The sequence below is a fragment of the Neodiprion virginianus genome, chromosome 3, assembly GCF_021901495.1.
Source record: "Neodiprion virginianus isolate iyNeoVirg1 chromosome 3, iyNeoVirg1.1, whole genome shotgun sequence".
Classification (NCBI taxonomy): domain Eukaryota; kingdom Metazoa; phylum Arthropoda; class Insecta; order Hymenoptera; family Diprionidae; genus Neodiprion; species Neodiprion virginianus.
Window position 1 is genome coordinate 20,655,745 of NC_060879.1, and position 27,755 is coordinate 20,683,499.

Sequence of the window (27,755 nt, forward strand, 5' to 3'; positions counted from 1 at the left end):
TTGGCAATACTAAGATTCTGCAGGCAGATCTCGCGACTTTCAAGTGAATCTAGTTAGCAGTTTTAATGTACATAGCTAGATGGGAGTAACCAAGCGTATGTTATCCAGTAACTTTCGATTTGTCGCAAGATTTTCGTATTAAAGTTAAGCGTGGTTAGTTGGGGCTATGAAATGGAAAGGAAAATAGTTGTAATGGTGCCGTCGCATGAAAAAATCCGGGGTAACGGAATGGAATGCAAAGGAAATCTAGGGGATTTTCGAGTTCGTTCCACGCTTAGAGCATATACTACAAAAGGTAGCTCTACGCATACCGTCACATCGCGAAAACTGTGGCCGCAGTGATGAGAGAGCAGGATAAGACGTCTGATATGTATGTACACATACATACACTACTTTACGGAAATTTTCTATATACGGAGATAGTCCTCCTTACCTCATCCACCATACATCAATAATTGACTGAAAAGATGCATCAAAATATATGTCCGAACGACATTAAATCTATTATTGTAATAAGCCCGTTATAAAACTACTTTTCACGACACGCTTATCATACTCAACACATTCATCAGTGTTTCTTCCGCCAGAAATTGGAAAGTGCGTAATATAACTAGGCGGAAGGTTGGCTGGCGTAAGTCGCATGCCTGGGCACCTTCAAGCCCATAAGGGAGTCGGTAAATGTAGGGCACTGACGTTACCCTTTTGCCCGTCGTACCATTTTGCTTGTTTCTAAAGGTTCTGGCCGTTCTGGCTGTCTAGCAATCTTCATTCAACCCGGCCCTACCAATATAAAACCAAGGCACGACCGAGGTGACGCCAGCTAAACGTAAACCGCAACAGTAGATCTAGCGCAGCAAATTCATTGTTAAGAAAATTCAATAAAACCTTCCTGAATTGCGGTTCGTGTATGTATGTGTAAGTTTATTGATATCTTATCCAAACTTGGTGAAATATCGTATTTACTAATTCGAAACAACGATGTCAATCGTTACGGAGCACGGCGGAAAAGGTTACGCGCCATTACCGCAAAGTATGAGCAATACGGATACTGAGAATGAGGATGAGGGTGTCGAGAAAAAGTCATGTCAATCTACAAAGCACGATTCAACGACGATGCAGGGGAATGTGAGATTTTTCCCTCTCGACGAATCTAAAAACCTGGCAAACAGACTGAAGAATGGTCGAAACACTAGTTTGGGGTACTGCAGCGACGATATACCGATAATGGTTATTGACCAGGATGCAAACAACGACCTGTGGAAGAGACCGCACATGTCTTTCTTACGGCAATTATTTTTGGCTGCTTCCATCCTACTCTGTCTAGCAACGATAGTCATATTTCTATACGTTCTTCCCTGCAATGAATCTAACTCGCTACGACCAGCTATTAAAAATCGCCCAGCCTTACTCTGGGACAACACTCTTCAAGGCATGGGTATGCACAACCACACTAAGACAGCAATTCATCAATCAGTAAATCAATCATTTTTACCATTATTCTTTATCAACAAATCAGTTTTTCAGTAACTGTAATATTAATTTTTAATCGTGTGATATCGCATCTGACTTGATCTGATTGAAAAGACAGATCTCAACAATTTTTTACGAAACATTCACATTTTTCAAGTTTTGTCGTAATAACATAGTTCATCTTCGATTTTTGTTAATTTAATAAATTTCCTCTTGACTCTAGTACCTAACATTCATGTCTTTGAATTCAGCAACATTTTTTTGTGATGAATCTTGTTTGCTATGTACTTACTCAACAATGCAAAACTATTACTACTATTAAAGAGTGATCACAAATACATTTATCATAATTGACTGGAAAATTAAAACTTTTGACTTCCGTTAGAAATTGAATGAGCAATGATAATCCTTGACAAGATTTCAGTTTCATTGTATAGTGAAATGTTTATTTATCTGACAAGTAACAAAGTCATGAAAAATTGAGAAAACGTTACCTCAGTAAATAAGAACAAAGTTATTTATAGAACCTTCGAAAATGAATAATAATTTTTTCTTGGTTTGAATACTTTATGAAAATAACGGCAGAAATTTAATGTCCTCAAATTTTAATCGTTTTGAAAAATATTAATCTCATGAGGATTTTTCTTCAGAATTATACGGACCCATCCTAGTTATTCCTGGCACCCCACGAAACCTAGTAATGATGTATCGAGAACAACTATATGGGGACTCAGTTGGAAAAATGCAAGGATCAATGGTGCCACTTCGAAAAGGTGGAGTAATTTCGATACACGGAGGTAATGGTTTACTTCTTTGGGTTGTTCGGCTGTCATACCCGCCAACAGAGATAGTTTGCAAAAATCTTAACATGGATAAATCCAGAAAGCCAGAAACCACCTGTCTAGTCGCAGGAGAGCCAGGACTGATCAGCATTAATTCAACTACTGGGTTGACGCAGTGGAGCATTAGCGCGTCTACTCATTCAAAGCTGCCTATGCTTTTACCTGATATTGATGGTGATGGAATCGCCGATCTATTAAGTGTTGTGATATCTAAGGACCAGAAGAAACAAAGTCCAGCTTTATTCTCTGGAAAAAGTGGATCACTGCTGGGTCAAGAACTGAAACCAGAGTGTCGTCGTGTATTCGTTTCCAGCTTAGATTCAAATGATACAATATCTTACCTCTGTGATGACTCTAATGGAAAACGTCAGTAACAGTACACAATATTTTAACTTTTCAAAGATTGTGAACAGGATGAACATTGAAAGGGATTACCTATTTTTGGAGAACTAGCGTGAATTAAATGAATCTTTCAATAACACAAGAGTTATTATAGCAGTTGGCAAAGATTTGAAGGTGTAAAAAATGTGTGAAGTATCCTCAGATCTGGAAAAGATGAATATCTTAAGCTGATTGACTGAAAATTTGTATTTGCACCATTAGCTAGTGAATATTTAAAGTAAAGAATAAATACTTATGTTTAGGGAGTTCAGGTTTTTATAAACCTTTCCTGGAAGAAATTAATTTTTTATTTTCACGCATGAGTGTGAAGCAGTTTTTTTTATATTTATGAATTCACGTATAACAAAATTGTAGTACCATGTCATTATTGTCTTACAACTCGTTCAATATGGCTACTTTGTATTTTCTATTCCGTAGAAAATCTGACCATAAACTGCTTTCAAAGACTTTTCAATTTATTTTGATGTAATTTTCACATTCAATTTTTCAAAAATATGTTCTGTATGTGTTTATAAACTGCATCAAATATACTTTAAATATGCAACAATTTACGTCTTGCAACGATTGAAACGATTTTGATTACATATTCAGATCATCATGGATTTGTGTCTAACCTCACCACGAATTGTACTCATACATTGTTTCTCCCATTCCAGAATCCACGAAAACAATAACCCTCAAGGAGTTGTTCCCTAGGATACAGTATCCTGAGACCATGGAGAAGATAACTGATGAACTGAACGAGTTACAAAACCCTGTTGTTCCGTCCGCGCAAAATTCGGATCAGCATATTGTGCGCCTAACTGCGTTTCACCAGCTGGGAATAGAACATCAAGGAACATGTCCTGGTGATCTTTGTCAAACAATAATGAACATCACTTTTCAAAAGGACTCGAACCAGCCGCGTATGATTTGGAAGAGTTACGGACCAAACGCATACGGAATGAAGCCGGCCATTTTCACACAGATTAACAATCCACTCGTGACGGGGTTTGTGATGAAATTCTGGCAATGGACTCCAGATTCACAAATAGATAAAATAAACTCGAGCATTGTGCGGCGTACGGTAATCGAGCGAACATTGGTAGTGATAATAGATGCGGCTGAGGTTCACCCTGTAAATGCAAGCCAGACTGAAATCACTCAAATATGCGATGGTACAAATTGCCAGCCAAGTTTGGAGCTACAAAGCCAATCACTCGTCGTTACCGACCTGAACGACGACGGATCTAGAGAATTAATCAGCTATCAAACTTCGTATGAATTTCGCGATAATCTGCAATTACTCAAATCAAAGGTCGAGTTCATTATGCTCGATGCCGAGGTAGCAAAATTAACGCAGATTATAATATCGTAAATTGTTACAAAATATCGGTTCAATGCAATAGTCTATCACCTGAATTAACTACATGCATACAATTATGCTATTTCTGTGCTTCTCAAAGTTGTTTATTAACTTTATCAGCACGAAATATGATTCTACACGAAATAGATTATATCTTCAAAGAATTCTGTGCAAAAATAGTCATTACATTTAATTTAATTTTAATTAATACATTATATTTAAAAAAAAATTCATAAAATATCGTCAAATTTTTGTCGTATTCATCAATGCAAATCGACTGTGATGCTTTAAAGATGTTCTCTAGTTATTATATTTTATGAATTTTATTAAAAATCGAGTGAACATTTTGATCCACAAGCTTTGAACGTACCTAAGTTTTTGCCGCCTTCAATCTTTATAGAAAATCTGTAATCTAAACGTTCCTAGTCACGAATAAGTATTAAATACCTATATTTTAATTTACCAATATTTCTAATTCTTTTATTCAACTTGACATTGGTTTTAAATGTGTCCTAATTTGTAAATGAAGAAAATTTAAATAATATAATTATATACACAACTTTAAAAATTCGATTTTGTGCATTTCTACTCTCAACACTTCTCCCAGCTTCGCGACATGATATGCGTATACCCATAGATATGTATACATGTGTGTGTCAAACGCATTTAGAATCCGTGATATAGTAAGGAAAAACAAAAACCTTACGATTATTTACAAAATCGAACCTTATACTGTTCAATTTACGGAGTAAAAACATTACGGTCACAGTGTGATGCCAATTTTTTTTCTCTTTCATAGGCAAATTGGCTGACACCAGACATTTCAAATCTGAAATGAATTGATTGAGATTATCCATAAAAGCTACGACTGTAAAAATCTTAAAATTCGTTGTAGCTATGAGTGTGATAAAATACCGGACTAGGTATACGTGATAAACGTGTTTATTCGCAATATTACTATACGAAATTTATAATTACACGGTCTACTGATAGGAATTCTAATCTCTTCTACAGTGAGTCATTATCGATTTATTAGCTTGCCACGTAGACTAAACGCTTTTTACTTATTATCTACATATACATCTGAATAATAAAGGGAAGTCAAAGGGAAGAAAAAAAACGGAGGTAAGATAATGAAAGGAAAACCGGAACAAGATTGCATATGCGCACTGGTGGCGCGTGTCTCCTCCCGTATTCATGTCGACGCGCCATGTCAACAATCACACCTTTTATGGCCGCGAGGAGGGATCACAGCACAGAGTATGCATATACCGTATAATAATTCGGTTGTCCATGGAATATCGAGATTTAAAGATCTGCAAGGGTTAGTTTGATACAAAAGCGCGCACGTGATCGCGGTAAAACGAAGGGGGTGGGCGGGGGTGATCTTTGTGATAAACAACCGAAAGAGAAAAACGATACAAAGTATCTAACGAGGGTATGCGTAGTGATCATTGTGGCATTACAATAATGTGCGCGCGGTTAAATTAGCGGGTAGAAAGTAAACGATATCGTCGTCGCCCCTTATCATTGGAAACTTAGAGGAAGATAGAGAAGAAAAAATAATTGCAATCGAATAACAATCGAGTAGGTCGTGGCGTTGCTGAGTGGCAGGGGAAGCAGATAGCTAGGTGTGTTGGTTCGTCGAGTGTGTAGATCTCGGATACAACAATATGGCGGCTAACCTGGAAGAGGAGCAAAGTTTGCGGGAGTGCGAGGAGTACGTTCAACGGCACAACATTCAGCAGGTTCTGAAGGACTGCATTGTCCAACTGTGCGTTGGCAGGCCCGAGAACCCAGTCTCGTTCCTACGCGAGTATTTCCAAAAACTTGAAAGGGTAAGAGCCTAATAACCGACAATACATCGCTCGTCTATCTGTTTCGTGATCGTCGTCTGTCACGCAACCTTCAATGTTCAAAAACCCATAAGTGTGCACCCATTATTTATATTTACCGAGTCGCTACGTCGTCTCTCGCGAGTCGTGTCCGTCGTCTTCGTCGTGTCGTTGTCGCGTAGGAAATTGACGATGACCCGGTTGCGTTTGATGTCTGACGTCACGCCCACGACACCAACCACGGCCTGTAGGTTTACACACGCCTTACACATGCATGCACATCAGCAGCTGTGTTAAATCTTATATGTATACATACCGTATGCGATTATAAACCCTGAATCGCAATTAAATCGTCCCGAGAATTTTCTTTACAGTCTTCGTACTGTTTCATCAAGTTAGGTTAATGATCACGTCGTAGATACAAATCGTCCCTGTGGAATCACAAGTCAAGACGGGAAAAAACGACGCAAATAAACAAGAGTTATTTTTATTCTTCCTTCACTGTTTTCTTCTCGGTTTCTTGTTTTTTACTTCTTTGTGCCGTATAGGTATATCGATTTTCCTATCCGTACACATGCTGAAAGGGATAGCGAAAGCAGCGCGGGGAGATGGGGGGGGGGGAGGGATATTTTCTCTTATTACATGCGCGGAGTATGAGAATGGATGTATTCATCCAAAAAAGATGACCTCGGTTCGTCAAATGTGATGAAGTAATAATAACAATGATAATAATTTTGAAAAACTGTAGCCATCCTTATTTACAAAAACCGAGAAAGTTTTCTTCCATACGAACAAGATCCAGGTTCTTTGAATTTTAGAATTATCACTTCAACTAAATTTGGGCATTAAAAACTGTACCTGAAATGTTACTCGTCACTTACTTCAATATTTAATATGACTTGTTTTTGCGACCCTGCCGTTATCAGCTTTTGGTATGTTCATCTATAGCGTACCTAAATTGAGACAATAAGAAATTCATTTGTTTGTAGAAAAATTATCGCGGGATCTAACCAAACGTTATTTAGAACGAACACTAAATAATATCAAAATTGTTGCTACAGCTGATTTATTATTGAATCGATGTACGTACGTACGTCACACAATTTATTAATAGAATATTCCGAGCTGATTTTTTTCGTTCGTTTCAAGTCTAAACTTAAGTTTCACTCTCAAGCGTCGTGCAAACAATATAGTTCACGCCTCATTCGAAAAGATCTGTGATATCTCACAGACACGAACGCAGCGAATTCGAATTGCGAATTGTGTGTTGCGTTACTCGTATAGATATACGTATGTACATACCTACGCTATGCATTATAGGTATGTATATAACGTGGATATGTATTTATACATTTTGCTGATTCGCTTTTTTCTCATTTGTTGGAGAATTTTTTCGTCGTATAAATATTATCGCGCATAAAAATGATCAAACAGATACGTACAAGTGCCGTTTACGGCATGTGTGTTATACTGTTTATCTACCTTACATCGTACCGATGCGTATATAGGTATAACTTCTACTGAAAGTAAATTTACGAAGACCGACCCCCGTGCCCGTTTCCCTCCGCCAACAAAACGGCGAAATGTGTGGCCGAAATACATATTCAAATATTTATCCATACGTGTATCTTCGATGAATTATATAAATCTTGCCGGAACACTTTTCCAAAATCTGCAATACATACAAGCATACGTCGCTACGCCGCGTCTCCATGTATGTATTAAAATTTGTTCGCAATACATAGCTCAATTGTGCGAACAGAACTAATGCGGCAACCAACTATAAACTCCATGATAAAATCGTAACGAATCGGCAAGTTCGCGATTTAATTGCAATTCCGGAGACTCGAGCGCCCGTCTGTAAGTTTGAATGCCTTCGAGTAGGCGCTGCTTTTCTAAACATAGAATATTCTCAAAATATATTTCAAACGTTATATTGGTATTCATATAGGTATCTGGGTAGAGTAGAGGCTGTCGAGTGGCGGCAGCCCAAAACCAGACACATACACTTCTAGTATACACATATATATGTATATCCGAAAATATGAACCACAATAAACTACCGAAATATTCCAGAAGTTATTTCATCGCATCAACTTACTAGCAATCCCCCGTACGCTAGTCACCCTCGTCATCGTCGTCGGCTGTCCTTGTAGTTGCGGTCATTCGAGTTTGAACCGTCCCGCGAATCGTATACTCGATTATACCGTCGAGAAAGATATATCCATGTTTATTGGATTAGGTGCACGAGGCTCTAATAAAATTAGGAGCTTGAATCTACCGTCCCGAGACCTGTAGTTTTATCGTTCAAACAGTTTTGTTTCTCTCAACTTAACCCTAGATATTATTACTGTTAGTATTATTATTGTCATTATTATCATCATCACCATCATCGATATATTGGCGCATATAATCTATCCAGGTTTATATTATAAATAAGCAAGTGATAACGAGAACGAAGGTGAAAGTCAAGCAGGAGATCGATTATAAGAAACAAAAGTTAATAATAATAAAGTTGAAAAAAGTGAAGCACCGTTCTACGCGTAGACAAAAAGGAATATAACTGCGGTAGCGAGAGTACGAGAAACTGTTGAAAAACAACTTAATTTGGGTGACGTCATGGAGGTACGGTAGGTAGGCGTTTAGGGTAAAAGCTTTGCAATTATTAACTCGCACGTATATTGTTGAATATGATCTTATATGTAAGTTACGTCATACGCGTACATACCGAAAGAATCTCGTGGCGCAGACCCGTGTGCTCACACGGATCAGGGTGAATCTTGTAACATTACTGTAATGATGCATGTTTAGGAAAAATCGTTACTTTGCACCTTTAGGAACGTCTGAAATTTAGTAAACCATGAGAAATAAAACATATTCTTATTTTGAAAAGCCAACTCCTTCAAAGTCATTCCAAAATTGTGCAATAACAATTTTTTCCCTGACGTTTTCTTACGTTAACGTTACTAACTTCAGTCTCATTCAATGCAAACTAGGGCTAACTGACAACGGCTAGCGCGACGCACGAAGTCACCTCAGGTAGCTTGGAAAAGGCTGTTTCGCGAAATCCTCTGGGGAATATAACATAACGTGTGCGCGAAACGCTGATGTCAATAACAAAACTAATGAAACCCGAGTAATTATACTTCGCCACAGTCAATTTTGAATGTAAATGGAAACTAAAAGAATAGAGTACGTGCATAATAAAAAGCATCTGCCGTGTAGGAACGATCGTGTAAAATTATTTTTAATGGTGAAAAAAGGGGAAAATCAAGAACAGAAATGAGAGACAAAACTATTTCAAAACTTTCTCAGTTTGGAAACTATATATTTGATATACACTCGCATATTCGGCGGCGGTTTCGTAACGTTTTCGCACACGTATTTAAATATAGGTGTATACCTTGGTATATATTCTTTTTTGCTCCTTGATTTCTTGACAAATATCTAAGCTGATCTGAACATAATTTTGTTGAAAAACTTCGCTATCGAGGAAAGTATGTAACGAATTATTTGTAACTTCTGGTTGCGGAATGCCTGCAAAGATTTAAATATTCGAAAACCTGACGATTCCCGAAATTTTTCATCTATTCCGCTAGATTTTCCTCTTACGCAAAAAATGTAGAATTGGCTGATTCGTATGAGTTTCGTGTAATGAGAAGTCACGCGTTTATAAGTGTGGCGCGAAATTTATTGAACCGGCATTATTTCCGACGTGAAGTTAATAATAATAGCACGTTCACTACCTCGACAAAAGAATAAAAATCAAATAATTATTGCTCTTTCGTTCATTCCCATCTCTCTCAAGGAACAAGCACACGATGCAAAACAGCAGAGCGCGACGAGTCCTGAAGACACGGAAGATATGCCAGCGGGTCAACAAGGGCCGCAGGTGCCTCGGCGTCGAGGAGGAATTTCGGCAGAGCCGGTATCAGAAGAGGATGCGACCAGCTACGTTAAGAAGGTGGTGCCAAAGGACTACAAAACTATGGCTGCCTTGAGTAAAGCAATTGCAAAAAACGTACTCTTTGCTCATTTGGACGAAAACGAGAGGTCGGATATATTCGACGCGATGTTTCCCGTCACGTTTTTACCTGGCGAGCCAATCATACGCCAAGGTATGAAAGACAGCAAGATGGTTCAACTTTTTTTCTTCTCCGATCTATTTCATTATTTCAAATTGTAGGAGACGAAGGGGACAATTTTTACGTAATTGATCAAGGCGAGGTCGAGATATTTGTCAACAGTGAGTTGGTAACAACGATAGGCGAAGGCGGCAGTTTCGGAGAACTTGCGCTAATCTACGGGACTCGGCGAGCAGCTACAGTCAGAGCAAAAACTGACGTGAAACTTTGGGGCATCGACAGAGATTCGTATCGGAGAATTCTCATGGGTTCTACTATTAGGAAACGTAAAATGTACGAGGAGTTCCTCTCCAGAGTTTCCATATTAGGTAAGAGAAAATAATCCAAAAACTCAATGATTATTAAATAAAAGCTACCAGTTACGGGTAGTAGCGGAACGTGGTAATGCTGATTAAGATATGGCAACCAACTTTAATGATAAAAATTAGATCAAAGCTTATAAGAATATAAAATTAAAAAAAAAATTATATGAGTAAAACTGTAAAGTATTTGTGTATTTAGCAGAAGTTCAGACTGTTTGACTGCTAACGGCCTTAGTCTAGCGACTAAGACGTTAAAAAAAAAACAATTCAAGATTAATTTACAATTGCAATTGATGTGAAATGGACTCGTACAACTCATGTTTATTAATCGTTTCTAATAACAAAACAAAAATGCCGGATGGAAATTTTGAACGTTTCCATACGTCTAAACTTTCAATTCTGCTATTTGGTGAGAACTACAGTTCGCGACGCAAAGTCGTAAGAAATTTAATTTCAAACACGTATCCGCAATCATTGCCTACCCTTTTTTTCAGAAAGTTTAAAAATGAAGTAAATTAAAGCCTTAATTTTAGAAGTAAGAAACCTTATCCCCCTCGAAATTTAAACATGTTTTCTTGACCAAACTTAATCAGAATCGTTGGACAAGTGGGAAAGGTTAACGGTCGCAGACGCTTTGGAACCTGTAGTTTTCGATGATGGTGAAACGATCGTTCGGCAAGGTGAACCCGGCGAAGATTTCTATATTATTGTAGAGGGAATGGCTGTCGTTCTTCAACAACGTACAGAAGGCGAGGAACCTTCGGAAGTCGGCCGTCTTGGGCCGTCGGACTATTTTGGTGAGTAGGAAGGGTGAAATTAAAAAATAAACCGCGTAAACTATATCTCAAAGATGCTTTCAAACATTGACAAGTAAATCTGTACAATTTAGCCGTATTTTTGTCTTTTAATTTCTCGATACTTTTTACAGGAGAGATTGCGCTTTTACTGGACAGGCCGCGAGCAGCTACTGTAGTTGCTACAGGGCCGTTGAAGTGTGTCAAATTAGATAGAGCACGATTTGAACGTGTATTAGGTCTCTGCGCCGATATTTTAAAACGCAACATCACCCAATATAACAGCTTCGTGTCCCTTTCCGTATAGCTGTCTCGCCGTTATCTCAAACAATAAAAAATCGTGTCGCGCCATCCTCCCCGTGTACACAAGAATCTACAACAATACACCCTGACCGTTAAAATTTATTATTTCATTAATATTATATTTTAATTATTATTATTGTATTATATACCATCTATTATTAATATATTCATATTATATAATATTAGAATCTCTACACTATAAATAAAATTGAATGATGATTATTACACATTACGAAGATAATGTGTCATATCTTGGACATCACTGTAAGTTGGGACCTTCAAATCTCAATTTACTACGTGCAGGTTTTTCTAATATATTTTAATTATATCATTATTAGAAAATGACAATAACGGTAACAGCAGAAAATTCAAAACCATACCTGTAGAACCATTTATCAATAACGTAAAGTAAAAAAATCGCATCTTTTGAAATGTTTGAAAGAAACAACGAAAAGATTTCCGTGAACGAATTTTGCCATACCATTTTTGAATTAGTGGCTGAATAAGAAAAATTCACAATTATTACACAAACGAAAAATAGTACATCGTATATTACGGGCGAAAACCGAACGATTGACGGGAGTGCGATTTTCAGAAAGCCAAAGTGCACGAAGAGCGCGGTGGAAGATCGCCGAGGCTGAGCTAAAAATCGCATGACCAGCGTCAATCGCCTTCCGCCCATGGTGCACACGATACTCTTCGTCCACATCTGCATTGAAAGTTTGCCTTCGAGTACACGATCGTCCTTTATCGCGTAGTACAGACTCGATTTTGCGCCAGGTATTCGGAGAAGCAGGTGCAAATAGTATTAATATTATGCAACAATGAGGCAGCGATCTTTTCCGGCCGAGCGTAAATTTGCAATATTCGTCTTCGGCTCCTGTCCGTGTTCACCTACGACTCAAGTTGCAAACTTAGGATCGGACGGAAAAGATCGTTGCTTCCTTGTTGTAAAAGATTCTTTATGGAACAAGAGTATGTTACGTGTTTTTCACGAAGCACGAAATTAAGTTTATGGGTCACGTAATATCAGATTTGTTCGCGACACCGCATGAGCGCAGTACAGAAAAGACTACTTATACTCCTCGGACTTACAAGTAGTCTTTTCTGTACTCTGCGCATGCGGATTCGTAGACTCACTCAACCGTCATAGAAACGCATACTTTGTGTACGAAAACAATCATGCAAAAACGCGTAAAACATCCTCGCGTTATATAAATATGCTTTTGCGCCCGCGCACTTACGATATTTCGTGCCCACCTATTCGTTTTCTGACGGGAAGAAGACACTTTGCGGCCACTTTATATGCACGATAAGTAATACTTTCTGTGTAGGTTGAACAAAAAATATTTCAATCTGTCCACAAGGTTTCGTTACTTTTTTCTTACGAATAGTTTATCACTGTAGAGTTCGTATTGAGAAACATACGTCTTAGTAATAACAACACTTATCAGAAAACAGCAGATAACACTAGAGAATGAATCAACGACGAGAAACTAACAGCAAAATCTGAAGTAAAAATAATTTATTATGTAAACGATATCAGATGGGCAATATATTGTACATTGAGGTATGTATGCCATAATTATGTCATTTATGCAACAAATATTTACTACCTTAATGTATATGATTTATGTGTGATTGGAAATTGTTTCATGAGCATCATTTTCCCGATGCACACAAGTGTTATTTACGATCAATTTCTATACATACGTGAATGCAATAAATCCACGGTGAAGTTCTGCTTTTCTTCTCTCATTTGCTTTCATGCTTGCGTTCTCTCTCGATCATTATCTTTCACACCCTTTTTTACTCTCACTTTCTTTTCATTAACTCTTTTAAAATGTTGCCGTTCAATCGATACAAATATAACATACATACATACATATATAAATATGTCGGAAACAATGAATAGTGTATAAGTTGGGGAAAAAAAGAAAAATTATTTTACATTTTTTACAACTTTTTTTGTGTAGTTTTGAAATCAATTCTTAATAGAGGCGCTGCCTCATATTTCAGTCTTCGCCACAGCGCTAACTATACGTTCAAGGACGTTAAGCGTTGATATGCATCGAGCCAGACGTCCTCTCGTTGCATCACGGACGCAATACAATAATCAATGGTTTATAAATAGGTATTCTCGATTAAAAACGATGGAAAAAAATTAACAAGTTTCCTTGAAGCGTTGCATGCGGATTGGCCAGGATTGCAGGAAACTTCTGTGTATACCTGAGGTTTCCGTTGCTTGGTCCAGATCAGGATTTCTCGAATTTGCAGCACGTTGATAAAAAGCACCCTAACCTGATGGCGAAGAGAATTTTTTTCTTTGTCGCTTGTAAAGGAACCGTGCTGATCGTCAGAAAGATGTAATGAAGTATGAAATCACGCCGATAAGTTCTTGAGCCTCCAGTCTTAAGAGACTACTCTATCTGAATAGTTTTAGCGTTTTTCCCGGCGGCAGGGGGGGGGGGGGGATTGAGAAGGGGGAGCCAAGTGAAGAATCATACGACTTGAAATTATTTTTGGGAAAATAATTGTATCCAAGTTTTAATACCAGAGAATGAAGAGGGATGATGTTTTCGAAGGTGTAATTGTACACCGAATCTGGAACCGATTCTGGCTTCATGCCAATGATTCCAAATCACAACGATGAATTTCATGATATATTCAGAGCTTTTTGTGCAACAGAACTGCTCGATTCTGGCTGCTGCTGCTCTATTAGCTATGTACAACAAATGGTGATCCGTGTCAGAAGATATAATTATACATGTAGCGCCGGTAACGACTTCTTCTTCTCCTAAATTTCGCTTTAGTAAGCTATTTAGCCTGTCAATAGTTGATCCGAAGTTGGGAGTGCGATGAGGATCGATAACAACGACTCATCCGCACTTATGTGTTTTGTTTTTGAAGGTGTAAAGGAAAACACAATGTGTTCACACCATGACAGGTGTACACATCAAAACAATTTGATTTCAAAGCAGTTTCCTCGTGAAGAAAAGAGGATCCGGGCAGCAGCTACCAGCTACCTAGATTACCACTACTAGTCTTGCAGTCAACTTGGATTCGCTCAGGGTCGGCGTAAGCCAACCCAAGCTCGGAGACAAATTCATAAAACTTGTCCAAAGAATCAAAGGCCAATTCCGCAACGATGAAATCGACCGCCAAATTTTGCCGGTAGCTAAAGAGCAGAAGAAATAAATTGATTAGCAAAAACGGCAATACTAGAACATTCGTTGAGTTTTAAGAAATGACATAATAGACAGTTATAACGCTGGCGTCAATTTCCTGAAACAAAAAATTGATATATGTTAAGCCTCCCCACCCCCACCCCCATCCCTTTTCCATTCCTTCCCTGGTCCAGAATTTTGTGTTAGCAAAGAAAATGTGACTTTAAAACGAAAAAAGAAAGAAAAACAACATATTACTAACGAGACTCTCTTTACACAAATACTTACATGACCCGATAATATAGAAAGTATCATCGATAAAGAGTAAATAATGGAATATGTGAAATACGTACGATTTTATCATATGTTTTAGCGCATTCTTGCGCTCCCTAGCAATGAACCAGTCCATAAGAAAGGCTGCCATTCGCGGGGTTTTACGGTACAGTTTGAAAAATACGTGGAAGTTACCCAGCCACCACGCCGAGCGGACTTTTAGTGCATGTTTTATGCATTCATCTTCTTTATCTTCGGCTGTCAAAGATGCTAAAATTGTTGTCAAGTCTGAAACGATAAAAGAAAACCGTACATTAAATAATTTTATTGTACACTTTTGATACTTATATCAATAATTCAACTTCCTGTAATAAACTAATTGTATATCTCACCTTGTGTATTTTTCGTGAATATGTAGTAAAGTATCCTGTATGCTACGAACTCTGTACGATTTTCACCACCAAGATCCTGATACAGCATTCTTAACTGCGTTTGACACTGGTTGAACTCTTCATGGTCACCTCGCTCTAAGGCGACACGAGCGTGAGTTTCGTAAACATGAACTGTAAACGAATCCCTTATACCCTGCACTGTTAAATCTTGACGAATTGATTTCAGCTGGTCGCAAGCGTATCTGTAGTCCTGCTCAGCTACCCAACGTTTTTTAACGTGAGCCAGAGAAAAACGAAGCACACTTACTGGCCGCACTGCGGAAGCTGCAGGAGCCTGAAATTGATCAAAAATAATCCATTAAAATATGTAGAAGAAAATATTTATAATATTTCTTTACTTTACAATTAAAATAACAAATTGTGCTAATCTTTTTTTTCTTGATTAGATGAACATAAATTACAGCTGCTTACTGAACTTTTAGCGGAAATTAACAAGACACAAGGCTCACAGAATGTCAATAAAACTTACAGAAGTGAGGCGTAAATAAGGTTTTTCAAGATCCTTGCAGGTACCGACGATGTGAAGCCCTGTAAAATCAAATTCAGTAGCACCATCATCCTTGATATTTATGCTGTTCCTGGAAATAGAATCGCTGAAGCGTGCAGCACGCTGTTGAAGTTTTTCCTTGGATCCAAGTTCATCTCCGTTTCCTGTAGCTAAACCAAACTCTGAATAGAAATGTGATTTATTTTGCTTAGCCTTCTTCATCTTTTTGTTGCTGGTACTGCTGTTGTTGCTACCACCGCCGCTGCTGTTATTGTTGTTGTAATTCGGCTTACTTCTGCTCGATTTTTTCGACTTTGACGACGAACACTTATGCTCGTGGTCCCGGTCGCTTGTATTAGACGAAGAAGAAGTGCTTCGCCTGTACTTTCGAAAAGGAGGGCTACGCGACCTCGACCTCGTCCTCGACCTCGACCTCGACCTCGACCTCGACCTCGACCTACGGTGAGAGCCGGCAGAGAGACGTGCACCAAGACGGGCCCCAAGAGAAGTAGAGAGGCCCGTCTTGCGCTGGCCTCCCTGTCCATGAACCACCAAAGGATTTCCCAGCTTCAAACTCTGGTTCTGAGCCTTTATCGTCATTGTCATGCGCTCGCTGTGAATGCTTGGTAGAGGCTCTTTATCCCAGTCCTTAACCCACAGGGAACCGTCGTTAGCAGAACGCGTTATTTTACCCTTCAGTATAATTTCAACTTGATCCTTGTCAACGCCTGTTTTGCATTTCTCGTAGCAACGATTAACGTAGTTTTTTAGACTATCAGGCCAGTCACCAACAGGACTCGTGTTTGTCATAGCAGTTGGGGGAGTGGTACCTACAGCCGGTTTTCTAGGAATATTTTGAGCAGTGACTACTGTTTGGGAATTTAATGAAGGTGTCACTATTTCCGGCGGGTTTTCTGAAGGTGGAGGAGGCACGGGTGGTTGATGCTGAGTTGGAGGTAAAGGCGGTAGTTCTGACTTAAGATTAGCCCCAGGAATAAAACTGGTCGCAGTTGCATTATTGTTTCCTGGAAAACTATTGTTGAACTGCGCAGCCAGGTTCTTATTCCTCTTACGTTTTTTCTTAGCCGCTCCGCTGTTACCTGAAGGACTGAAGCCAAGACCTGTTTTCTTGTTTTGAAGATTGAAGCGGATTTGACCACCATTAAATTCTGCAACAGCAAAATATCTATTATACAATGAGCTTTGTTGATAATTTGCAAACACCATGAGTAAATGAATAAATTCAATTTTTCTGATTGTTTCTTCGATACATCTGAATTCAAACTGTTGGTGAAAATATAAAATATTTATATCTGTGAAAGTATAAGAACTAACGTGAGTGATCGTTTTGTATTCCATTCCAACCATTGTAAGGGAAAGAGCTGTAAACGAAGGGTGGTGGTTGCTGGAGTTGCGGATTATGGTTATTTGGCTGTTGGGATGACTGCGAAGGGGGTGGAGGTCCTGGGGGAAGAGGGGGGAGGTCAGAGTCATCGTCAAGTGATACGGGAGTTCCAGGTACAGGCGGCTGCTGTGACTGTTGCTTTGCTTGATTATTTTGAGTTGATGCTGCCTGCTGCTGCTGTTGTTGCTGTTGCTGCACCTGTTGCGTGTTAAACGTCTGACCATAACCCGGCATCATTCCTTGGTTGTAGTAAAACATCTGACCTTGAGATCCATACCCTTGGCCATATAATTGCCTGTTATAACATCAACATAAAATTATATTACTTTTAATTAATCAAGGTCTCCAACTAGAATCAGAAGTATTAATTTAGTTGAAAATCCATAAAAATTTCTGATAACATAGACCAATTTTGTGATATAACTTTGTCTTGCTCAGTGTAAGGACCTTCAGCCTATACAAGAACACAATGCAATAACTATAAAGAAAATCTATTTCTCTGACGGCAGTTGAGTTGCTAACGAAAAATATTTTGTACTTTACGTTTCTAATAAAATTCAGCAGTTTCACGGAGTTTTCTATAATTACCGCACCTTCTGCCATCATAACCTTAGAACACATGTACGGGGTACATGTAAAATTTGATATTATTCGTTGGGGACTGTTACTATGATTTAGGTTCACTATCTGGCAGTGAGGTCCAGTCAGTGGTAGCATCAGTTGCTTGCTGGCTATTACGTAAAGCAATTGAAAAAAACGGCTGGGGTCATTAATGATCCCAATCTAAAGCTGCTGTTGGTGATGTGTGGCAATAAGTGAATTCAACTTTTTTTACTCAAATCAAAATATATTACTTGTTATTGCGTAATTTAAGCACCAATAGTCACATATATTATCTAAAACCATATACCGAAAAAAATTTTCCCATGAACTCGATCGCTTTGTAAAAAATGCAAACTTTATTTTTTTTTTCATCAACTTGCCAGCTCCGTATATAATGTATGATATTTCTTTATCCAGCAAATGGTTCAAAGATACAACTTAGTCATATGCAAGGAGCACCGAGCGATGCATTGTTGCCTTTGTGCTATTGCAGTCAAATGAGTTTTTTTTTTCCTTATTTTATTATTATTAATTACATAGTTTTTATATAAAAGAAAATATACGATAACCCTTTACAAACACTTCTTTTGTTATGTTTTTATTAACTTTCTTATTTCCATATTCCATATGTTTTTCCCATTTTCATATCCCGAAATAACCATACTTCTTCAACGGAACATAGGAATAGTAGTTTTTCTTGATAGTCTGATATCATCTTCAAAATCGTGTTTAAAGTTTGGAAATCGGTTCATTAAAAAAAAGGCGCTAGATTGTGTTAGACGTTTTTGAAAGATGACGTTTTTGCCGTTCTTAGCACTTTTTGGTAGTTGTTTGAATTTTTCACAAACCAAACTTCAATGAAATTGAATTTGTTCTTTACCATTAGTTTCCTTATTAAAAGAAGGAAAAGATTTATGTACTTACAGGTCCCATTGAGGATTTTAGAACAATTTTACAAACAAGAAACGCGTGGGATCAGTATCGACCCCACTGATGAGTTGATGAGTAGAAAAAAAAGATACGTGTGTTCTAGGGTTAAGATAAATTATCATAAGGAAATAATAAACTCGAGGTTTAATTGATATTGGCGGGCAAACTCCGGATGAAATATAACATATCTAAATATACAAATGAATCAGCGGCGGAATCGAAATGTTTGAAGAACGAAAGGCATATGCTGCGGCCATTTTGAAAAATTCACTACGCCTTTAGGGATTTGCGTTGAAAGATTAAATTTGTTAAAAAATATTATTTTTACCCTGCATAGGGCGAATAGAGAGTTGGATGAGTTGGAGGTGGATACTGCCAAGTCATTCCCGTCATCGTTTCGGCGGCTAGTTGCTGTTGCTGCTGCTGGTACTGATGTTGCTGCTTTTGTTGAGACGCTACGGGTTCACTCTCGGACATTCCTCGGTGTAAGATTTCTGCAGCCAAATTATCTGGTTAGCCAATTAATATGAGAATACGACTACTAATTAATTCTTTCTCGATATTCTATATCGTTCATATCTCCTTAAATTCTACACTCAGAATATCTATTCGTCCGCGGTCGACAATTAACGTAAATCTGTGCGATTATGTCACCGAAATACTCGCGATACTGTCAGCCATTACTTGTCTGCAGTCACTATACACTTTCAACCACGGTCTTGTGAGTATCTCCTCTCACCATGTCCTTGCCTTAGAGCATATACTACAGTTCGCGAAAACTGTGGCCGTAGTGATAAGAGAGCTAGACATATATCCCCGGGTTACGCTGGATACTCCATTGCTCTCACTCTGCATTTGATTGGCTGAGAGGAAACGTACCGGCCAACCAGGATGTAAAACGAGAGAAACAGGCTGTACATAGCATAAGTGTTCTATCTCACTCCTCCGCCATACTTTCTGTACACGCAAGACTACCTCCAGAACAAGTCCAGAACGCCTCCAGCGTCGACTGAAGATATACCTAGAAGACTGATCAAAATACATGAATATGGTGATCTGCATGGCGTCGATAAAACTACCAATTTGTCCTCAAAATGGAAACCTCCCCACTACTGAAAAATTCGTGTCGTGTCCACTGATCTCTATATAACAGAGATCAGTGGTCGTGTCAGATACCATGATGTCTGTATACAAGCCATGTATCGGACTAACTTGCTGCATTACCTACTTCGTGCTCGAGGGATAAGTGCAGGAATATTGCGTCGTTCACGAAGTTAATTGAGATAGTAATCGGAGATTATTCTAGGTGTAAAATAAGGTTACAACGATTTTTAAGAACGGAGTGTAGTAGTCGAAGTGGTAATTGTCGTCCGCGAGTATCTGAGAACGGAAAAAAGATTTCAGTGTTAATATTCTTTTCAAAGAATCTTACACACTAGTCCAATTGGAAATGGATTAATTTTCGAGGTTCGTTGTGCTTGTGCCGCGGAGTACCAAAGTGGCCGGATACCCCATTTTGCCTTTGTCTCCGGCCGACAAATAGACGGACAGACAACGGGAGAGGGAAAAGGAGGGAAGAGAGATAGAGAGTAAACGACGCTCTGGTAAATGTTGGCGGACCAAAGAGAGTCGCGCATATACTCTATACGGACCAAAAGTTTATTCGGCATCGAATTATCGACTGAATCTCGAAAAAGAGTAAAGAAAATATAACTGTCAGGATTGAAGCGTGGAATAAAGTGCAAAGGTGTGTAACTACTGATACCCAACATCGGGGGACTGACTCTCTTCTAAAAGTTTAACAAACCAAAATAGAAATCGTCGACAATGGAGAAATGTGCTCGCGAAGTTCGTAAGCGGAGATGGCGGCGCAAAACGGTGCACCACCTCTATACGCGTTTTCGTTATTCGGTAATCGGTGGATCGTCCTCGCAAGTACGCAACGACGCGAAAACTCGGAAGAAAAAAACGAATACGGCAGCCGGCAGCGCCGCTACCTCGGGTTGACGTGTCGCGTATGCATATAGTTTCAACTACGTTGAAGAATCCAACCCTCCATTTACCCACCCATCCATCCATCCAGCCAAAAATATTCCACACGCGCTTTCGAAGCATCGATTCGGTCGGATTTGGCTGTCGACGCTGCCGGGTCAGCGCCAGCCACCCTCAGTAATGACGTCATCAAACTGACTGACGTCACGCGCTGAACTATCCGCGGGCGCCCTCGGCTCGATGCATGTGTGTGTGTGTGTGTGTGTGTGCACGATTGTATACACACATTCGCGAATACACGCGCGCGTTGCCTCGTCCGCATTTGAGAGGGTAAGAATGACTGACCTGTATGAACTCGGTTGCGTCCTCGCGCGTAAGTACGCTGGCTTAATTATCCGCGTTCGAAATCGGCGGTAATTTTCACTTACATTGCCGAATCGGTAAGCGTGAAATGGTATTCGGGGCCAGCGGCGGTTCCGGTGCAGCGTTGTCCGGGCAACGCTCGGGCTTCAAAACTCGTGTTATAAATTGAACGTACGGCAGGTACAGGCAATTTACTTCGCGGATATTTAGCAATATAAATCATTTCTGGTCAACAGAGAGAGAAAGAGAGCGAAGAGACAAATCGCGCAACGATTTGATTTTCGATTGATGAAAGCCTGTACTCCCTTCATAATGTTACGCAATCTATAACTTTTAATATCGCAAGCCAATAAACCCCAAGGACGAGTGGCCCTGGTTTATCTTGACGATGATGATGATGATGATGATGATGATGATGATGATGATGATGATGTATGAGATTAGAACCAACTGCTAGATTCTTACCGTCCTTAAATCATCTTCTCTCAGAATTAACGTGTTCAATAATCTCACAGGAGTTGTTGGATCCTCACTTTTACTACACGCCTCCTTCTCATTACCACATTATCAACAGATTTTGTGGAAAAGTCTACTTAGGTCAGTATTATCACTATCTTTTCATCTTTTTAAATAGTTCCATATATCTATACGTGTGATGCTTTGATATATTCCAAAACTGTTTCTGCAAATCCACAAGTTAACCATTATTTCACATCTTACACTGGCTCCAAGAATTGTATAACTTATTATTTAGTCCTAGGTATAAAGTAATTGTAAAGATCAAATGCAACCAGTGAAAATTCTTTATTTTCTTAACACATTGCATATGGGAAACGTACTTTTATATGTTTTTCAGTCTGTCACTGCAGCATACGTCACATAGAAGTACATATTTACTAGATTTGTGCTAGAGATCGGGTATTGTAAAAATATGATGGACATTGTATATGTGAGCTCCCTAGAAATCCACAAAAAAAGCACCTGCTACATGCGTAAGTCTGTGGCCAAATGTATTCAAATGCAATGTGTTGAGACTGCAAATGTTTGTCAGATTCTATCCGGAATTCCTTTTTGTAACAAAATATTATCACATTCCTAGGGTTTGGAATTATAGTTGTTTTTAACAAAACTAAAGCCCCCACTGATAATCGGTACCAGTTGAATTAACAATAAATTCTGGTAGACAAAAATTAGAATAAGTAAGGATGCCAACAAATTTTTTTAAGAATATGTGTACCTGACTTGGGCCTACTTGAACTACTCATAACTTGTGGATTAAATTGTTATAGTATTTAATATCCTAGACAGCACACAGATTAGAAAATGCTCCTAGTAACTTATTTTGTTTTTATTTTATTAATAGTTTTCCTGATATTAATTTTTAGAAATTGCGAATCCTCATGGAGTTTTCTTAAATCTTTCGAGAGCAAAACAGGAACGTACGGCACTCGCGATAAATAGACAGCAAGTTTGTCTCCAGGGGGGGTACAGCTTGGACGGTCTAAAATCATACCTATTTTTAGGAGTTTTTTTTTTTTTTATTTAAGAAAATGAAAACACTTAAAACAATTTCAGTTTGGTGGCTTTGTTATGTATAGTTTCAAGAGCATCTTAGAATTTTTTCATTGAAATTGATAACAAAATGGCGGCATGGCACATATAAGTAACTAGCAACTCCGAACTCAAGTGCTTTTGTGGTGACGCATCTCCTGACATCACTATCCAACTTGTAACAGATACAAAAAATTTTTTGATTTATAAACACCTTTTCAGGTTTGAGATAAATGATACAAAAAACGTTTCAAACATATATGATTATCAACAAAAATTGTTAAAAAATCCTTATATGAAAATTTTGGGATTGATATTCAAAAATCTAGCCACGAATTCGAATCGATAAACAACTTTTAAAGATTGTGTACAAAATTTCAAGTCAATCAGATAAAAATTGACCGAGGAATCTGCGCCACTGAATTGAAAATGTGGTCGTTTGCTACTTATATGCAGCATGTCTCCATTTTTTTATTAATTTCAATTACAAAAACTCTAAAATGTTCGTTAGATTATAAATAATAAAGCCCTTAGACTCAAGTTGCTCTAAGTGTTTTTATTTTCTTTAAAAAAAAAAATCCTAAAATAAGTACGATTTTAGACCATCCAAGCTGTACCCCTAGCCCCTAGGATCTGGCACATTGATCCTGTATTATTATTGTGAATTTCATCGTGAAAGTAAATACTTGGTCATCTATGACTGCCCAACATACACAGAGTAGTGGATCTCAGAGACTTTTTTTTCAGATGTGTGGTGTTACACGCTTTCATTTGTTCAATATTTTCCACGTAAGACATATCAGTATCTGCTAATATTCATCTAGATTAGTTCTCGTAGATCTTTGTGTGAGTCCATTAGAATCTTTCAAGAATTTACAAGAGAGGTTGAAATTTGGTACCTAGGCTCTATAGTGGGACATACAAAGGATCTTTCACTGCGTTTTGGAATGAGCTTGTCAGGAATTACTTGGGAACATTTCGTGCTGTCTGGGACATCACTTGCATTTGCAACAATTAATTTGTCTAATGTTTACTTTGTTGCTATGGTTTATACTTAATTTTGATTCTAGCTGAGATGTCGCGTGATTATGACAGCAGGAGAAGAGGTGGCAACGGTAGCGGATCGAGCAAGATGCGAATGGACACAAATGTCTCACAGTCCAGACCACACGGGGAAAGTTCTGGCAAGCGTAGAGAACTTGACAATATGATGAGAAAAGCTAGGGAGTCCCAGTCAAGTTATTGGAATAAGAAGCTGCTAGAAGTTGAAGAGCGGGATCCGAACAGGTGGCGTCACAGCGGGTACAAAGAGCTCTACATCGGTGGGACTACTGGTGGCGAGCCAAGCAGAGGAAATCCACGTAGCCCTCGGAGTCCAAGACCCCGCAGTCCTCACAGCCCTCGTCCTCGCAGCCCCAGGCCTCGGAGCCCTAGGTCACCACGCGAGAGAACTTCTCACGCTAATCGAACACGTGTAGCGCGCAGTCCAAGCTCGGGAAGCACATGTTCCGATCGATCGTGCTCAGTTTGCTCTCCCAAAGAGCGTCGCCGCGTTGCGCCACCGTCACGCTCGCGTTCTAGATCCTTTTCTGCATCCAGATCAAGGCCACACGTCAAAGAAATTCCAGCTTCTAGCTCTAGGGTACCTGCTCCAAGGGCTAGACCCCGGTCACCTCCTTTACCACGACCGCGTACTCCACCACCAGCTCCTCAGCCCCCACCGAGCAGGCATCACAAAGAGTATAAGCAGGGTAAAGAGAAGGAGGCCAAGGCCCGACGCAAGGAGAAACATCACAGCAGAGTCCTAGATGACCCGCGAGTTCCAGATCCTATACCATTGGTATGGAATGTGCATATTTGTTGAGTCTGGTAGAATGAAACTTTCACAGTATCGGAAAATTGTAATTGAAACCCAAAGATTTCTAGTCACCATGAAGATCTGAGAATAAATAAATTATCAAGAAATTTAGTAAAGATCTCGAATATTAGGGACTCCTATATATTTGGAATTTCTTAAAATATAAACTTCAGGTCATCAGAATTTGTTGTAATCATCATTAGTTTGTTATTGAGCTTTATCTGGACACGGAAGAGAATATCCAAGGATTTTCAGAAAACTACATCATTTCCAAAAATATTTTATAATTCTAGAACATAAATAAAATGCCAGCATAAATCTACATTCAAAGAAAACTGACTTTCTATATTGAACTTCTACAAATGTGATATGAAAACTTGGATATGAATTTTTGTATAGTTCCATTTTGAAACAGGCATTGTATTCAAGCATTTTTTCTAAATCTTAGTTTCCAAACAGATTTGAAATTAGTGAATTTTCATAGTGACATTGAAACAAGCAACTTTTGTCTAGATGCGTAAACCGGTTAAAGTTGAGAAGATGCATCCTAATCACCCTCCACCACAATCCATTCAATCTGGACATCCGCCACTGGATTCATCGGCTAGTGATGATAGCGACAGTTCTTCTAATACTTCACATGTCGGACCTCCAAGAATGACGTTGTCTGAAAGGTACAGTAATGAAGTTATTTTAATACATAAACTTCTTATTGAATCTAAAATCCAGCAACTGGTTAAAGACATGGGTGAAACATTGCAGGAAATAGAATAGTACAGTTTTTGGATGATTGAGAAAAACTTCGCAAAGTAGTTTCAAACTCAATTATATCTTGTAAGCTTTTCTTGAGGTCTAATTAAGTCTGAGAATCATTTTGATTGTTGAACAATTCAATTTACAATGGCGATAGCAAAGGAATAAAATTGTGAGCTGAATTCTTTTTTAAAGTGTCGAGATTTATATGTAGAATACCTCAATTATTGTTGGTTAAATCTGATAAAGACTTATCTAAATTAATCATATTGAGGAAAACCGTTATTTTGCAATTTCAGAATTTTCTAAAACTTGGTAAACAGTAATAATGTAAGACATACTCATATTTTGAAAATTAAGCTCCTTCAATGTCATTCTAAAATTGGAATATAGTGAATTTTTTTTTGTTACTTCGTTACAATAACGTTACTAAGTTCACCCTCCTCTAAATTACTCGTTTTAGTAACATAAAAATGTTTAAGCCATTTATTAGGTACTATCGAATTATCAGTTCTATAGTACTTTTAAAAGTATTTTATTTTATGTACTGTACGATAGCATGAGTCTAATGTACCAGTTAATACGATTCCATATTTCATTCAACCCTTGAAACTAACGTAAGAGCCAAAAGTTCCCTTTGATCCAGGAAGATATATGTACTAATGCAACAAATGTTTTTCAGGTTTGGTAAAATGGCACAATGGAGCGTAGATAGAAGAGATATGGAGAATATGCGCATAACGAAGGATGGTGAGAACGCCATGAAAGTGGTAATAGAGGGAGAAGAAAGAATCGCTCGGCTGGGCTACGACTCACCTCCACCAGGACATTATCCAGAATCTCTTTTGGCCCAGGGGCCACGTGGTCTTGAATCATGGGACGATGTACGTGTTAGGTACGATTACTACAAGGCTCGTGGTTACCTGAGAGATCTGACGCTCGATGATTACGTTAAATGGGAAGAATGGTGGTACAAGTACCAGGAATGGCTGGAAGCTGAACGATATTACGAGCAATGGGCTACGAACCGCCCTTCCGGTGGAGGTCGTAAAAGACGTGGACGCCGCAACAACAATGCTCACTAGCCAGAGTAATTTCGAACACGTTAACGACAAGTCGACTTTCTCGTGAATAATATCATTGTTGAATACTTATACATTATTTACTATACATATAAACACTCATCGTAAATGCATTATTATCAGTATAGGTATATCATGTATGTACAAGCTCTATATTACGATTAAATATTATCATGGTCACGTTGCGTCTTATTTTTCTTTATGTGTTCAAATTGTTCTACAACTACTACGTCGAAAATCATTTTGCGTTACGCAGATTAATTTTCGTCAAGTTTCATTTCCTGAAAGATCGGCAGCCCCTCCACCATCTACTTTTTAGGACAATGATCCATTTCCGAAGATGTAAATAAATGATTCATATTGAAACGTTTTCATAAGCTTGTTATTCATAATTTTGCGAGGAAAATCTCAATAAAATTTTGATTATATTGAAGTTGTGACTGAAAATTCGCTAAGGTGGTTTCTGGTTCGTAGTTCCTATGCCAGAAAGTAATATTTACGCACCGAATTGAGTACAGTTGTTGGGAGAATATTTCGCAACTTTTGAGCTCATGGATTTCCTTCAAAATTCGAGGATTTTGAACGTGCTGGGGATTTTATTTTCACATGCATATCGATTGCCTTGACTGCGCGTCAAATACTTTTTTAAATACGAGGCAATTTTTGCCAGGCCCTACTGTTAGATGCACGTACCCTAAGTATACATGAAGAATAGTGATATGCATATCGCACGAACTACACAGGTACTGCTGTGTATACACTTCTAGAGAATATGTTGTAAAAGCTACAATCAAATTTGGCATTTGCCGAAATATTGAGAAATGGCAAGACCTATTGTACTTATATCAGGCTGATCAATAGACGTCTTGTATGAGTTGCATAGAAAAACTTAAAAATTTGTTATCTACAGACTAATTTCATTGGACTCGCTAAAGTAAATTTCGCAGATCTCGCTATTTTTTTTATTCTGTGGTTAAATTATCAAACATTTACTATAGCTTCCACGATAAATTGTGCTCTATATATACTGTACATTAGTCAAATAATTGTGCGACTTCATTTAAAACTTACGAAGAACATAAGAAAATGAAGTCAAATCCTTACTATTGATAACATATTTATTCAAATTGAATTAATTATATATGCTCGTTCTTACACCACTAAGAGTGGTAGAGCATCCGCCGCTTTTTTGTATCGCATCGCCAGTATGTAAGCCTTTTTTACGGAATAGAATTACAAGATCGATCTTCTTCGTAAATTTTACGGATAATGTTTCTACATTGTATAGTCAATCACTCTTGCCAAGCATTCCTTCCTCATGTATACGTAGTGTGTTCCGCATTTTGTCAGTTAATATCATTCGATGATTGTTTATATTATGGATAAAATATGATCGAAGAT

The 27,755-nt window shown here is 38.4% G+C and overlaps 4 protein-coding genes across 10 annotated transcripts; 3 read left to right on the plus strand and 1 right to left on the minus strand.

Moving 5' to 3' along the window:
- Nucleotides 1–420: 420 nt before the first annotated feature.
- On the plus strand, nucleotides 421–4,632 carry LOC124300772 (uncharacterized). Its single transcript, XM_046755146.1, has 3 exons — nucleotides 421–1,435; nucleotides 2,121–2,678; nucleotides 3,371–4,632. Exons 1-3 carry the CDS (start codon nucleotides 979–981, stop codon nucleotides 4,069–4,071), a joined length of 1,716 nt encoding a protein of 571 aa, XP_046611102.1. The 5' UTR covers nucleotides 421–978; the 3' UTR covers nucleotides 4,072–4,632.
- A 650-nt stretch (nucleotides 4,633–5,282) lies between these two features.
- LOC124301425 (cAMP-dependent protein kinase type I regulatory subunit) lies at nucleotides 5,283–13,360 on the plus strand. 4 transcript variants are annotated; one of them, XM_046756434.1, is made up of 5 exons: nucleotides 5,283–5,897; nucleotides 9,703–10,012; nucleotides 10,081–10,347; nucleotides 10,935–11,138; nucleotides 11,270–13,360. In XM_046756434.1, the coding sequence occupies exons 1-5, from the start codon at nucleotides 5,733–5,735 to the stop codon at nucleotides 11,440–11,442; spliced, it is 1,119 nt and encodes a 372-aa protein (XP_046612390.1). In that variant the 5' UTR covers nucleotides 5,283–5,732; the 3' UTR covers nucleotides 11,443–13,360. The 4 variants fall into 4 exon arrangements, with proteins under 4 accessions (XP_046612390.1, XP_046612391.1, XP_046612392.1 ...); XM_046756435.1 differs by lacking the exon at nucleotides 5,283–5,897 and adding an exon at nucleotides 8,026–8,519; XM_046756436.1 differs by lacking the exon at nucleotides 5,283–5,897 and adding an exon at nucleotides 8,028–8,528.
- Nucleotides 12,949–19,516, minus strand: LOC124301423 (leukocyte receptor cluster member 8 homolog). The gene is made up of 6 exons (XM_046756428.1): nucleotides 19,084–19,516; nucleotides 17,153–17,517; nucleotides 15,800–16,986; nucleotides 15,271–15,604; nucleotides 14,959–15,166; nucleotides 12,949–14,616 (listed from the first exon to the last, which is right to left on the minus strand). Exons 1-6 carry the CDS (start codon nucleotides 19,230–19,232, stop codon nucleotides 14,454–14,456), a joined length of 2,406 nt encoding a protein of 801 aa, XP_046612384.1. The 5' UTR covers nucleotides 19,233–19,516; the 3' UTR covers nucleotides 12,949–14,453.
- Nucleotides 19,517–19,929: 413 nt separating this feature from the next.
- On the plus strand, nucleotides 19,930–26,534 carry LOC124301424 (serine/arginine repetitive matrix protein 2). 4 transcript variants are annotated; one of them, XM_046756432.1, is made up of 5 exons: nucleotides 19,930–20,502; nucleotides 21,457–21,707; nucleotides 23,732–24,501; nucleotides 25,033–25,193; nucleotides 25,955–26,534. In XM_046756432.1, the coding sequence occupies exons 2-5, from the start codon at nucleotides 21,545–21,547 to the stop codon at nucleotides 26,355–26,357; spliced, it is 1,497 nt and encodes a 498-aa protein (XP_046612388.1). In that variant the 5' UTR covers nucleotides 19,930–20,502; nucleotides 21,457–21,544; the 3' UTR covers nucleotides 26,358–26,534. The 4 variants fall into 4 exon arrangements, with proteins under 4 accessions (XP_046612388.1, XP_046612387.1, XP_046612389.1 ...); XM_046756431.1 differs by having other exon boundaries at nucleotides 21,472–21,707; XM_046756433.1 differs by having other exon boundaries at nucleotides 21,626–21,707.
- Nucleotides 26,535–27,755: the final 1,221 nt, after the last annotated feature.